Below are 13,658 nucleotides of genomic sequence, written 5' to 3' on the forward strand. Positions count from 1 at the left end.
CAATATTGTAATAACCCCAATCTATCCCGCTGTTAATATTTTAATAACCCCAATCTATCTGTCAATATTCTAATATCCCACATCTGTCAATATTGTAATATTCCCAATCTATCTGTCAGTATTGTAATAACCCCAATCTATCTGTCAATATTGTAATAACCCCAATCTATGTCAATACTGTAATATCCCACATCTGTAAATATTGTAATATCCCACATCTATCTGTCAATATTGTAATATTCCCAATCTATCAGTCAATATTGTAATATTTCCAATCTGTAAATATTGTAATATACACAATCTGTAAACACTGTAATATACCCAATCTGTCTGTCAATACTCTTGTTATTGTGGGGGCTTAATGTCATTTTTCAGCACACAATAGGCTATGCATGGCAGCCAGTATTAATGGTGGAGGAAGAAAGTGGGAAAACCCAGGGAAGAACCACCGACCCACGAGAAGCTACTGGCAAGCTTTCTCACATACTCACATTGGCTGAATCCTATACTCAAACCCATGCAGACAGAGGTGAGATGGCAGTGATCCACTCGGGGCCGCCTGTCAGTACTGTAATATCCCAAATCTGTCTAACAATCATCAAGTTTTCTACAAACTGCTACACTGAAATCCATGAAGTTTTGTACCTATACTTCCCTTGAAGTAACAATCTTCAAAAATCAACCTCAACTTTTTGTGACCTCACTTAGGATACAAGTCCCATGTATAGCTCTCATGAACACCATCATAATTTTGGGCACTGTATAGCAGGACTCATTGTAGGGTCAGACATTTGACTTCTAGCTCCCATTAAGAGAGGGAGATATGAAAGATTTCAGACAGAAAAATGGGAGGAAAGTTTATATATAATTGATATTTGCAAGAGCTCAATAGACTGTATCAGAAATTTAGGTGGTTACCAATTTGTGTGGTATTATGTGTTCTTAATGAATTTGAAAGATCCAGCAGTAAATCTGCAATGTTTAATGATCACTACACCCTCCATTTCTTACTCTGTTTTGTTCAAAGAGATTAACATAGCTACTAGTATTTGATAAATCCATGTAAATACTGTAATCTGATAATGAAATATTATCTTTTACATGTGTTTGATTTTTTTTCTAACCTACTGAAGAAAAAATATTAAAGCATTTTATATTGTTTCAACGTACATATATTGATAAGGTATCTGGAGGCATCAATTTGCACTTACTGCCTTAAATCGATATGAGACAAGGACAGCAGAAACAAAAAAAAACATTACATATTCAAATATTAGTAATATTGAAAATGATAGAAAGAATAATAAAAAATAACAGTATATCAAATAATCACAGGTCAATATTTTTTATGATATAGTTTGTATCTACTTAGCAAATGTAAGCGCCAACCCAACTTGATGTAAGATGTCATACCATAACGGAATATACAATAGGTTTCTGCATTAATTTGACCACTAGCCTGTTAACTGTCAAGGCTTTAGAAAGTTGGCAAGAATTAAAATATAAATACAAACTGATAAATTGATAATTATTTTTCATTCTGTATTCTTATACTCTGCCAATTTTTTTTTGACATGTAAATTTATATAGTTGGGTAATGCAGATTTGTGTCTTTAAAGTATTATTTCATTTAATTGTTTGCAAATATATCCTTGGTTACTTTATCTGAGGTCCACATGGGAGAACAGCTTTTAGCAAACTGACATACCCTCCATATCTAGGAAGTAAACTGTATTACTCTTTCAAAATTATGGCATTATAATAATTAATGCTCTCATTATTATTATTATTATTTAATTATTAATATTATTAATTATTATTACTAATATTATCAGAATTGCCATCTAGATAAGACTGCTGTATCGCCCACCATGAGCCATTCTGTGGAACCAGTAGTATCCAAAATCCACACCAAGAAAACAGAGCCACCATGTCCAGGCTGAGTCCCATGGCAGCTTGATTAAGTTGTAATGCTCATAAACCCACACATAGGAAGTTATGGTGATTGTACGCAGTACCAATCTGTAAAACAGAGTGTTAAAAATTTGAAAATACCTATTTCATCATTTTTTTCTCCAACCAACTACTTAGCTTGTATCTACATGTATGTATGGATGTATGTAAATACATACATACATATGCATGTATGTATGTATTTATGCACAGCTCTCCTTCATTACTAAGCACTAAGCAGTAGGTGGGATCTAGATAATATTATGTACAGATCCAATGTATAGTGAGATCAGCAGTAGAAACTGAATCATAATATAAACCATGGTATAGTGAAAGGAGTGGTAGAAACTAAATCACGGTATAGTAAGAGCAGTAATGTGTTAGAAACTGAATGATATCGTGAGAACAGTAGTAGAAACTGAATCATGATATAGTGAGAAAAGCAGTAGAACTTGAACCCTGGTATAGTGAGAACCATGGTAGAAACTGAATCACAGTATAGTGAAGGAGTGGTAGAAACTAAATCGTGGTATAGTGAGAGCAGTGGTAGAAACTGAATCATGATATAGTGAGAACAGCAGTAGAACTTCAACCCTGGAAAAGTGAGAACCATGGTAGAAACTGAATCATGGTATAGTGAAGGAGTGGTAGAAACTAAATCGTGGTATAGTGAGAGCAGTGGTAGAAACTGAATCATGATATAGTGAGAACAGCAGTAGAAATTGAACCCTGGTATAGTGAGAACCATGGTAGAAACTGAATCATGGTATAGTGAGAACAGCAGTAGAAATTGAGCCCTGGTAAAGTGAGAACCATAGTAGAAACTGAATTGTGGTATAGTGAAGGAGTGGTAGAAACTTAATCATGATATATTGAGAACAGTTGTAGAAACTGTATCACGGTATAGTGAGAACAGTAGTGTGTGTGTGTGATTAGGATTTTTAATGTAGCTTTAACAATGTTTCAGTCATATTGCTACGATGTCTGCAGTGTGGCAGTTTATAGTGATATCTAGCAGTGGGGCATCATGCCGCAGACACGTAGCATGATGTCCCACCCAGTCACATTATCCTGGCACCAGGCCGACCAGTCCTAACACTAACCTCTTAATGCTGAGCGCCTAGCGAGGCAGCTATTAGTGCCATTTTTGTAAGTCTTTGGTATGACTTGACCGGGGTTCAAACCCATGACCTTCTGCTTCTGAGGTGGATGCTCTAACCACTAGGCCACCAGAGTGGTAGTGAGAACGAAACTTAATCATGGTATAGTGAGAACTACATAACAATTACCAAACAGTAAACATCATGGATTAGATTGCAGGGTACAGTATCAAAACCTTTGATGATAAAAAACTGAATTTTTTTTTCATTTCTTGTTATATAACTGGAACTTCATTGCTACAAGGTTTTAAATTGTATGATGCATTAATCAAGTCAACTTCATTGCTACAAGGTTTTAAATTGTATGATGCATTAATCAAGTCAACTTCATTGCTGCAAGGTTTTAAATTGTATGATGCATTAATCAAGTCAGCTTCATTGCTACAAGGTTTTAAATTGTATGATACATTAATCAAGTCAACTTCATTGCTACAAGGTTTTAAATTGTATGATGCATTAATCAAGTCAACTTCATTGCTACAAGGTTTTAAATTGTATGATGCATTAATCAAGTCAGCTTCATTGCTACAAGGTTTTAAATTGTATGATGCATTAATCAAGTCAGCTGGTACATATGACATAGAATTTATTCACTCGTGCAACATTTTGCAAAGAAAAGAAAAACAAAACTTGACTAACTGCCTCTGCCAATTACTTTTTAAAGTAAACAAATAGTCTGAAAGACACAAGCAAATATATCTGTAATTCAAATGTTTCTTCAAAATTCAGATGGAAGCAAAAAGCTAATAGTTAAGTAAATGGTTATTTCAGAGTGTAGTGAACCTTGTTCCTGTCACATGTCAATGATCATGTGTCACATGTCAATGATCATGTGTCACATGTCAATGATCACATGTCACATATCAATGATCACTTGTCACATGTCAATGATCACATGTCACATGTCAATGATCACATGTCATATGTCACATGTCATTGATCATGTTTACAATACATTCCTTAATAAAGAGACTATATCACTGAGTACTTGTAGGTGGAAGGAAAAAGTGCTAGTGAAATTTATTTCTGAAAGCCAATTTTATGCTTCACATGAACTTATTTACAAAAAGATAATTCTTCATGAAAAGTAGAGCTCAAGTATTAGGATATGTATGTGAATATACATTATGAGTGTAGTGTAGTGTAGTGTAGTGTACACTGTAGTGTAATACCTGTCTGAGTTTTATCAAACACGTTCATTATACATTGAAAACAGATACTATAAATTTTACCATCAGCATAGTCCAACACATCATTGATTACCAACACAGTTTCACATTGATATGCTCCAATCCACTCAATTTCTCAATGATATGCCCCAATCCACTCCATTTCACATTGATATGCTCCAATCCAATCCATTTCACATTTATATGCTCCAATTCACTCCACTTCATATTGATATGCACCAATCCACTCCTTTTCACATTGATCTGCTCCAATCCGTAACAATTCACATTGATATGATGAAAGAAAGTGGATCAGAAAACCTTGGGTAGCAAATATGTGTCAAACTGTGCTGTGATTCATTCTAGTCAAATTACTGGTGTAATGTAAATTCCACATTGCAATCTTATGGATCCATTTTGATTAACCTCCAAATTATCTCTCTTATGTTTTTTTAATCATGCTGACTTACAAGATTATAAGCTGATTATATCAGCAGTTTCCTTACATGTTAAATTTACCACAACTGTGCTGATTGCCAAAATGGGAATAGAAGAATACATTTAATGTTAAATTTACCACAATTGTGTTGATTGCCAAAACAGGAATAGAAAAACACATTTGATATGTTATAGTTGGAAATTCTGACCAATCACACTTTGCATCGCTTTGTGTGAATAAGGCAATGCTGTTTGGATCAATTAAGTCTTGCTTCAGTTATTTATGCCTATTCAAGCCATGACACTTGTACTGACTACCACGTATAATTCTTGGATAAAAGAAAATCCTTGAATTATTAATTTTAGCTTTAGTTGACTCCCCCATCAAAAGTCAGGGTCCACCCTTACTGACCTCACATCCAATATCAATAACCTTTTTCTGTCACAAAGAGCTTTGGGAGAAAATTAAGAAATCAAGCATATGTCCTTGGTTGTCATTTTACTCACATCCAAAATAATTATATCAGGCAATTGACAACAGATTTACACTATTTACAAATTTACTCTATGTGAAACTTACGATGGCAGTCGTGAAAACATGCCAGCACTCATGGAGGTGATAGAATCATTCAACCTGCTGATGCCATCCTTCTTGTACATTGAAATGACTCCTTCAATAAGCACAAACATTGTGAAGAATGGAACAGCCTGAAATACATCAACATTACATTATAGTATGGTTCTTACTAAACCCTGGGTATCCTGCATCAAAGCCTCATTTCAAAAAGTACAGGACGTTCATTACACGGGTTGAATTATATTCTTCCATTTAAAGTAGCCCATCACGTATTGTGGTACACATGCATGCCTCCACTGAACACTGTTATTGTGCAAATGTGCTGTACAATTATGTACCATTTGTATGGTGTGCCCCATTATAAATTGAGCTTGCATATATCACACTGTATACATGCATGCCTCCACTGAACACTGTGCTGTACAGTATGTAGCAGTGTGCCCCACTATAAAGTGAGCTTGCATATATCACACTGTACACATGTATGCCTCCACTGAACACTGTGCTGTACAATATTTAGCAGTGTGCCCCACTATAAAGTGAGCTTGCATATATCACAATGTACATGTGAATGGCTCAGCTGAATATTATTACAGTGAGAAACTAATGTGTATGTTGAATACATATCAAGTAATGACCATATTTATTGTGTATTCTTCTTTCCCTATTATTTTTATAGTAACAACATCTGTTCTGCCATATGGAACACATTATAATGTATGCATTTGTATTGCCTATATTTTTTGCACAACGTTTTGAACTTTTAAGAGTGCCAATAATTATATCATAATAAAAAACAATTATAACTTTCCACCCATTCATTGGTACACAAACAAAATATATTTTTGGTAACAAACATTTATTCAAAAAATGAGATCACCCAAAAAATAATTATGATTTTTGTATAAAGGTCCCAGGTGATATTCACAATTTGGTTTTTGTTATTTGTAGCATACTTCTCATTTTCATACTTCCCTGAAACTTTAACTTTTCAACCAGCATCAATAACTGATTCTATGCAGTAACCTTTCCTCACATTTTATTCAGAAAAATCTGATTTATATCTTCGGTGGTGTTTCTGTATTGGTGGTGTTGTCGGTTGCAAATGGATCAATTAACTGTTCAAGTTTATGTACCTGTTCATAACTCTAAAATTTAATTTCATGTGAAACAACCATGGTGGTGTTGTTGTCAGTTATGATGGGATCAATTAATTCTTCAAGTTTATTTAGCAGCTCATAACTCTAAAATTACACATAGGAATTTTATGAACTTTTTATAAAGAATATACTTAATGTTTAGGATGCTCTTCTTTTTCCTTGAGTGAATTTCCAAAATAAGTCTTTCTATGCCAAATTTTTTTCTGGATTTTATATATATATATATATATATATATATATATATATATATATATATATATATATATGGGACCCTGTGTGCATGGCAGGTCTGAGTAAACCAAAGAAAACCGGGAGAAGATCAAACCAAACACTGAAGTAATTATCTAGGCCTGTTCTTCTTTTGTTGTGTTCGCACAATAATGCACAGAGAAAAATATTTTTATTTTACCAACAGGTCTCAAAGAGCAATTAGTAAGTGTCAAAATCCACATTGTTGGCCAATACTATTATAAATGTTTTAAAGTGTATGTCAACATTGTTATATACGCACCACTACTGATCTTATATAAAATATAAATTGTTCTAAAATCTGATAGTAATGTACAGTAGTTTTACAAAATTCTGTTTATTCCTGGCTGCTGAGTGATCTTACTTGACATCATAGTTACCATCACCAAATTTCAGATGAAATTTAGCAATCACAATCGACTTTTACAATATTCTCCAGCCAATAAACTTGGTAAAAACAACTGCGGAAATCTCGTTTTAACATTACTAATGTGGAAGTTAGTAAACATTCTTTGCAATACGCTACAATTCCGTGACATAAGGATAGCATTTAACTCATTTGGGGGACCCCAAGTGGCCAAGTGATCTAAGCTTTTACTGACCAATGCCATGTCACTGTGTTGGTTTGAGCTAGTTATGGGATTGGTTCATGTGGGTATTTGAGAAAGCTTGCCAGAAGCTTCCTGTGTTATGATCATTCTTTCTGTGGTTTTCCCAGGTTCTTCCTTCACCAAATAAACTGGCTGCCCTGTACAGCTTGTCATGTGATGAAAATGATGTTAAACCACAACAATGACAATAATCCAGTTTGTCATGGATCACACTTCTTGGCTGACCATGTCAAACATGTCAGTTCACTTTAACACTGATTTTGTCAGATGTTTTTCGTAGGATTGTTATAGCTATACAATACTCATGCAAGGAATACTGCTCTGTGAGAAGTTAAATAACTGAATAACCTTTAATTTTCAGTACCACACACCTAAACGATCTGCATGACTTTCAGTTTTGGGTCTGATCAGGTAATTTTCTGGCGTGGGGCCATGTACTTTCTATGCCAAAAGAAAATTACATCCCCATCTCTGAAATGTAGGAAAACCTGATCTTTCTCTGATTAGCAAAAACATGACCTTATTCTAATTGGAATAAATATAATAAAACATATCCATATTGGAAACAATATCCCTTGAAGCCCATCCTACCCTAAGATTGATACCCTGTACTTGATCTTGAGGTCTCACTGGACAGTTTCATATTTTGACACCTCCCTAATTTTTAAGGTAGAAGGCATGAACCTAATTATCAGAAGTCTAGCATTTATAATTTCACACACAAGCTAAATATGTAATGTGGTTTAAATTTACTTTGAGTTAGGCTTGGAAATGGGTTGGCTTGTTGGTGACTGCCTGTCAGAGTTAGACTAGCACTGGAGATAATGCATAACTGGGCTGCAAATGAAAAGCCGACTTGGCTTACATATTTACGTATGTCTGCTACAGAGGTAAATATCTGACAATTGTAGCATGCAACCCGGTCTAGATCTTACATTGGACTCTATTAAACTAACTTAACTTCCAGATTTTCTCAGATTTTTCCATCCTCCCTATAACTGTTCCTGACAGTGACATATTACAATCTTTTGCAAGATCATAAGGTTATTAACCTTACATCGGAAGCCTATAACAATATCACTGCCTAGAGAACACGCACCACCCAGCCTCTGTCCTTATCTGATAGTCTCTCCATTTTACGGCACCATTAAACAAACACACTGACCTAGTGTGACCTCTATCACTTAACAGGCTAGGTTTGGGTACTATTTACAAAGTCAGCAAAGATACCTTGCTACAAAATCTAGATGGTTGAGGGGTGATGAAAATTATGCTAATTTGTTATAGTACTAGTGAACTTTATTCATGCATAAGGCACATACTGGTTCTTTTGGCTGCCTTGTCACAGAAAATATTCAAAATAGCTCTTTGCTGTCAAAAATGAATGTAAAAAAGAGGGGCTGGTGGCAGTGTTGGTTCAGTGTAAAAGCCACCAGTTGTATAAGGAATTAACCCGATTGTAGCAGTCAAAATCTCACATGCACGCTTTCTATAAAAATCATTAATTTATTTTTATTTGTATGTTCAGTGTAAAATTATTCTCATTTTTCTGCAATAGGTCACTGTCGGATGAAAATTAACCAAAAAAACTGTCCAGTGAGACCTGAACGTCTTAATGACATTGGTGCACCGCCATAAAAAGACATGCTCTAAAGCCGGGTTTAAAAAAATGTGGAAATTTGCAATTGATATAATGTTGCTTTTTTCTTCTTTTTTTTCTAATTTGACGTAATCTATTTCATAATTTAATAAATGTTTGTTCTTTACTAAAAGGGTGAGGGGCGTAGGGTGTTTTATCCACCCTACTTAAACCAATCACATCGCATCTGTACCTCATTGGTATAAATAGGAACATCTTCCACAAATTCGAATGACGTCTCATTGGGTGTGACAGAGTAAAACATCCGTCGTAGACCAAATGTAAAGGGTACTTTTCTTAAACTGGCCATTTTTGGTTTTCAAAACCAAAAGTTACAACAGATAAACATGAAATTTGTATCAACCAGTCTCATGATAGACTGCTACTTCGTAATGTTTACCTAATGCCCGATTGGAGCACAGATGACGAAAACGTCACTTGGTTAGATTATATCAATTCAGTTTTTCATTAATATATATATATATATATATATATATATATATATATATATATATATATATATATATATATATATCTTAAGCTTGTAATAGCGAAATGAGATCTAATTCTCGATATCATAGAAACCCTATGACATGGAATATATGTTTTTTTTTGTTTTGTTTTTATTAAAAGAAGCAATAAAATGAGAATGGAAGCTGCGATGATAGAAATACAACTGAAATCTATGTATAAACATCTTTTTCGCAAAATTGACGTCAGCTCATAAGCGCCGCTAAGTTTTCACACCGATATTATTATCGTACTGGGTCATTGTTGGTGTGTGAAAATGCTTGACAGTAGTTTCCCCTGGGTTGGTGGACTTTACAGAGTTTTTCCGGCGTTCTTCCTCCGTGCATAGCATATCGTCTGCTGAATAAAAAGTCATCAAACCCACCCACAACAACAAAAATTCACACATCATAATGTTTCAGATTAAAATAAATGTCAGGTATACAAAATTAAAGTACACTGCATATGCTACCACTCGTGACTAGTTGTATAGGATTGTGGGACTCATACAATGAGTGACATTACGCTGTAGGTTAACATGCAAGGAGCACTGGAGATCCATGGGAAATACTGTGTTAAAATGGTCCATAAGTTAACATGCGGGGTAAACTATATGGTCGTACGTGAAATCCTATGTTGAAAAGTCCATACGTTTAATATTGGGACAGTATTACAGGTTTAAAAGTGTTTACCGGGTCAAAAGTGTGTATAGGGTCTAAAGGGAATGGTGATGTTATAATTTTGATTACTATCCATACACATCATTAGTCCGAATTTCCTTTGACATTTGCCACCCCAGTTTTTATATTTGGACATTTATGTTGGGGTGTAGGGTCAGAGTCCATTCCATATCGAAACGTTGGAATTCGCCGACACCATTTCGGCATGGGGCAGCAGCTTACTAGCCGGCAGAGCAAACTTGAACGACCTTTCATCAAAATATACCTGCATGAAATTGATAGTAATTTGATTTGTTTTCTCAGAAATTGCGATCATATCATTCGTTATGTCTTTAATCCACTGACAGACGAGATGAAAGTACATCGTTGCTTAAATCTGACCTGGATCTGGACATTTGCATTCCTAGGCACGTGAGTAGTATATGGGGATACATTAGCCTCAATGGGAATTAGCATTACAGAACCCCTTGGGAACGTTTAGCCTCAACGGAAATTTAACATGGGGAAAAATCGTGGGACAATATAGCCTCAAGGGGACTTTAACATGGGGAAAAAAGTCTTGGGTCACTCTAGCCTCAAGGGGAATTGAACATGGGGAAAAAGTCTTGGGTCACTCTAGCCTCAAGGGGAATTGAACATGGAAAAAAAATCTTGGGTCTGTTGAGTGACAAGGGAAAATGGAACAGGGTCGGGACCCTATTTTAATAGGGTTCCGACCTGATGGGTCTATGAAAAGGGAACATACGAAAATTGAAACAGGGAGGATTCTCTATTTTTTTAAAAAATAAAAAAAAAAAGGGTAGGCAATTGAAAGTCTATCTCTTTTCGAGAAATGTGGGTGGCCTTGAAAAGGGCCTTTGGATTTATGTTAATATGCCCTTAACATAAAGGGCATCTGTGGCATCTTCTTGGCCTCAAGCTGCGTCTTACTGCAGGGCCATAAATCAGAGTCCTCTTGAGGCATCCTTGTCTTTCCACATACACTCTTCGTATCCACAGACTGGTGTCTGACTTGTGGACAACTGTCCACTTGGATCGGACATACATTAGCATGTCCGTCCTGAACATCATTGTTGACACAAGGGTGGAAGATTCAACGTCAGTCCACATGCTGCGTCGACGAGAACAGGTAAGTCAATGCCGTGAACTGCGCTTATTTATATGTAGTATAAGGATTGAAACGGATTGAGTTCATTGACCAATCCAAACACGCGTTACAAAATTCAGTCAGCTCGCATCCAATCCGAAGAGAACAGTCTGTGACGTCACGTGGTCTATATAGATTCGCTACCGCCTGTGTGCAGTCAATCGATGCGAGACAGTGATTCAACATGACGGAAACTCAGAAAACGATCCATTGGGGTGCACCAGCAGTGGAGACTACACAAGGGAACCCGGACTTACTTTCAGAAGAGGTACATTGGAATTTTGTGGATTTTCTTACCTCGCAAGAATTTGTTCCGGAACCTTCGTCACCTTCATTACCATACGTGGAGAAATTTAGACAGAGACAGAAAGAAGAATTGGAGAAATTTATACAACGACAAAAGGAAGCGGAACAAGCTTTTCTTTTACAGCAACAACAGCAAGAAGAGGTAAGAAAAAAACAACAACAACAACAAGAAGCAGCAGCAAAGAAACAAGAGGGTGAAAATCAAACGGTCACGGTACTGTTAGACATTTTAGCGGAGTTAAGAAGTCTGAAACAAATGTATCAGACTTCTTTATCACGACCGAAGAGAATACGACCTTCCCGAGCTAAACACGCCAACCCTGTGACTAAGCCTACCCTACCACCCTTAGTGATTTCAACCCAATCATCATCATCAGAAGTAGGCCTCGGCCGTGGCAAAGGCTTAAGGCAGTTAAAGTTGATTGCTTAAACTCACCCCTACACCAAAAACCAAAGGCCCTTTTCAGGGCCACCCACATCTCTCGAAAAGAGATAGACTTTCAATTGCCAATAACTCAACCCCCCCCCCAAAAAAAAAACCCCAACCCATTTTACTCCTATAGTACGTGTGTATGAATGTGTGAGTGTACGTTCTTATTTTAAAATCAAAACCCAAAGACACTTACCTTTTATACCTAATTTATTCTTTTATCAGTAGTTACAATCCAATTCACAATTCACAACAGAGCACTTTAAAAAGTTCATGGACTTCTTCTGTCTCATTGTTTAGTCTCTCTGTTTTTTGAATTTCTTCACCGTCACAGTCTTTTCCTCCTCTTCCTCCTCACTTTCTCCCCTTCTTTTCTTCTCCTGTTTCTTTTTCTTCACCTGTCTGCTTTCTTCCTCCTCTTCTTCTTCCTCTGAAGAATTCCTCTCTTCTTCTGACTCCTCTTGTTTCTTTTTTGGTCAATCTGGAGACCAATGTCCTTTTTCTTGACAATAATAACAGGTATCTTGACTTTTGTCTCTTTTAACCCCTTTTTTTCTTTTTTGACGGTCTGGACACTCTGAAGACCAATGCCCTTTCTTCTGACAGATATAGCAAGTATCTTGACTTTTATCTCGAAAGGAATGGGAGTAGTCCGTCGGCTGGTCTGAAGAAAATTTTATAATGACCCCTCGCAACGCTCTGATGAAATGTTCGATTTGGGTAGTCTCTTCCATCGTTGTGCTCGGTTCGAGAGTGAAATGAATAGTGAAAGGACAAGACACATACCCTTTTATATACGCTGGTCTGCCAGGACTATAAATTAGTCTGTGGTGTTTAAACTTTAGTCATTTGACATTTTTCACTCAAGATGAAACGATCCAATTCATTTGAGAAGAAAGAAGAAGAAAGTAAGAGGCAGAAACGTGATCTATCGCCTCGTACCAGGGCTGAAGTCTTGGCACAAATTCATGCCAGTGATTTTGAAGAGGACATGAGTGAACCAGAATCCAAACCCTCTAAACAAAGTTCACCACCCTTAGTTAACCCTGAAAAGTACTATGACATTCGATAGACAAAAAAACGCTCCTCTAGAAAATTTAGAACCACGGCTTACAAATACACGGTGAAGTTTAAAGATTTCAAGGCTGAAGTACCGTTGGAGAAAGCAGAAGGGTTCATCACTGGGGTGTGGGATTCTTTACTCACCACACTCAAGCGACAATGTCAACCCAAAGAAGACGATCGCTTGAGGCTTTCCATACAACACGACGGCTTGAAATCCCCTGTTTGGATCGAGTTTAGAAGCCCTGCAGAATTGACCGCTTCCAAAGTCATGGACAAAATTCAACACGTACAACAATCCAGTGACCAGTTTGACATCACCGATGGAAAAGCCACAGTGGACATGACCCACGTCTCTCCTCCTCAAGGGTCTGGACGCAAAAAGATGTTATTGGTGGACGAGCTTCGCAGCACCAAAAAGAGTCTCGTCCGAATTCACAACCCTGAAGACCAGATGTGTTTAGCCAGGGCCATCGTGGTGGGACGAACATATGCCGATAAGAACGACACGGCAGAATGGAAAAAAGCCTGGAAAACTATTCGACAATCGGACCGAGCCAAACAACG

General features: G+C 36.6%; 1 protein-coding gene across 1 annotated transcript in view; it reads right to left on the bottom strand.

Moving 5' to 3' along the window:
• LOC149791213 (alkylglycerol monooxygenase-like) overlaps window positions 1-9,323 on the bottom strand; it is a 71,832-nt gene extending 62,509 nt beyond the window's left edge. Inside the window, exons 1-3 of the mRNA XM_089969682.1 lie at window positions 9,150-9,323; window positions 5,301-5,428; window positions 1,871-2,022 (exon numbers count right to left, since the gene is read on the bottom strand). Coding sequence (XP_089825808.1) covers window positions 1,871-2,022; window positions 5,301-5,428; window positions 9,150-9,266 — 397 coding nt within the window. The 5' untranslated portion in view covers window positions 9,267-9,323. The remainder of the gene's footprint in view (window positions 1-1,870; window positions 2,023-5,300; window positions 5,429-9,149) is intronic.
• Between the last annotated feature and the right edge of the window lie 4,335 nt (window positions 9,324-13,658).

This window comes from Sinohyriopsis cumingii, chromosome 9 (assembly GCF_028554795.1).
Source record: "Sinohyriopsis cumingii isolate HCF-2022 chromosome 9, ASM2855479v2, whole genome shotgun sequence".
NCBI classification, from domain to species: Eukaryota; Metazoa; Mollusca; class Bivalvia; order Unionida; family Unionidae; genus Sinohyriopsis; species Sinohyriopsis cumingii.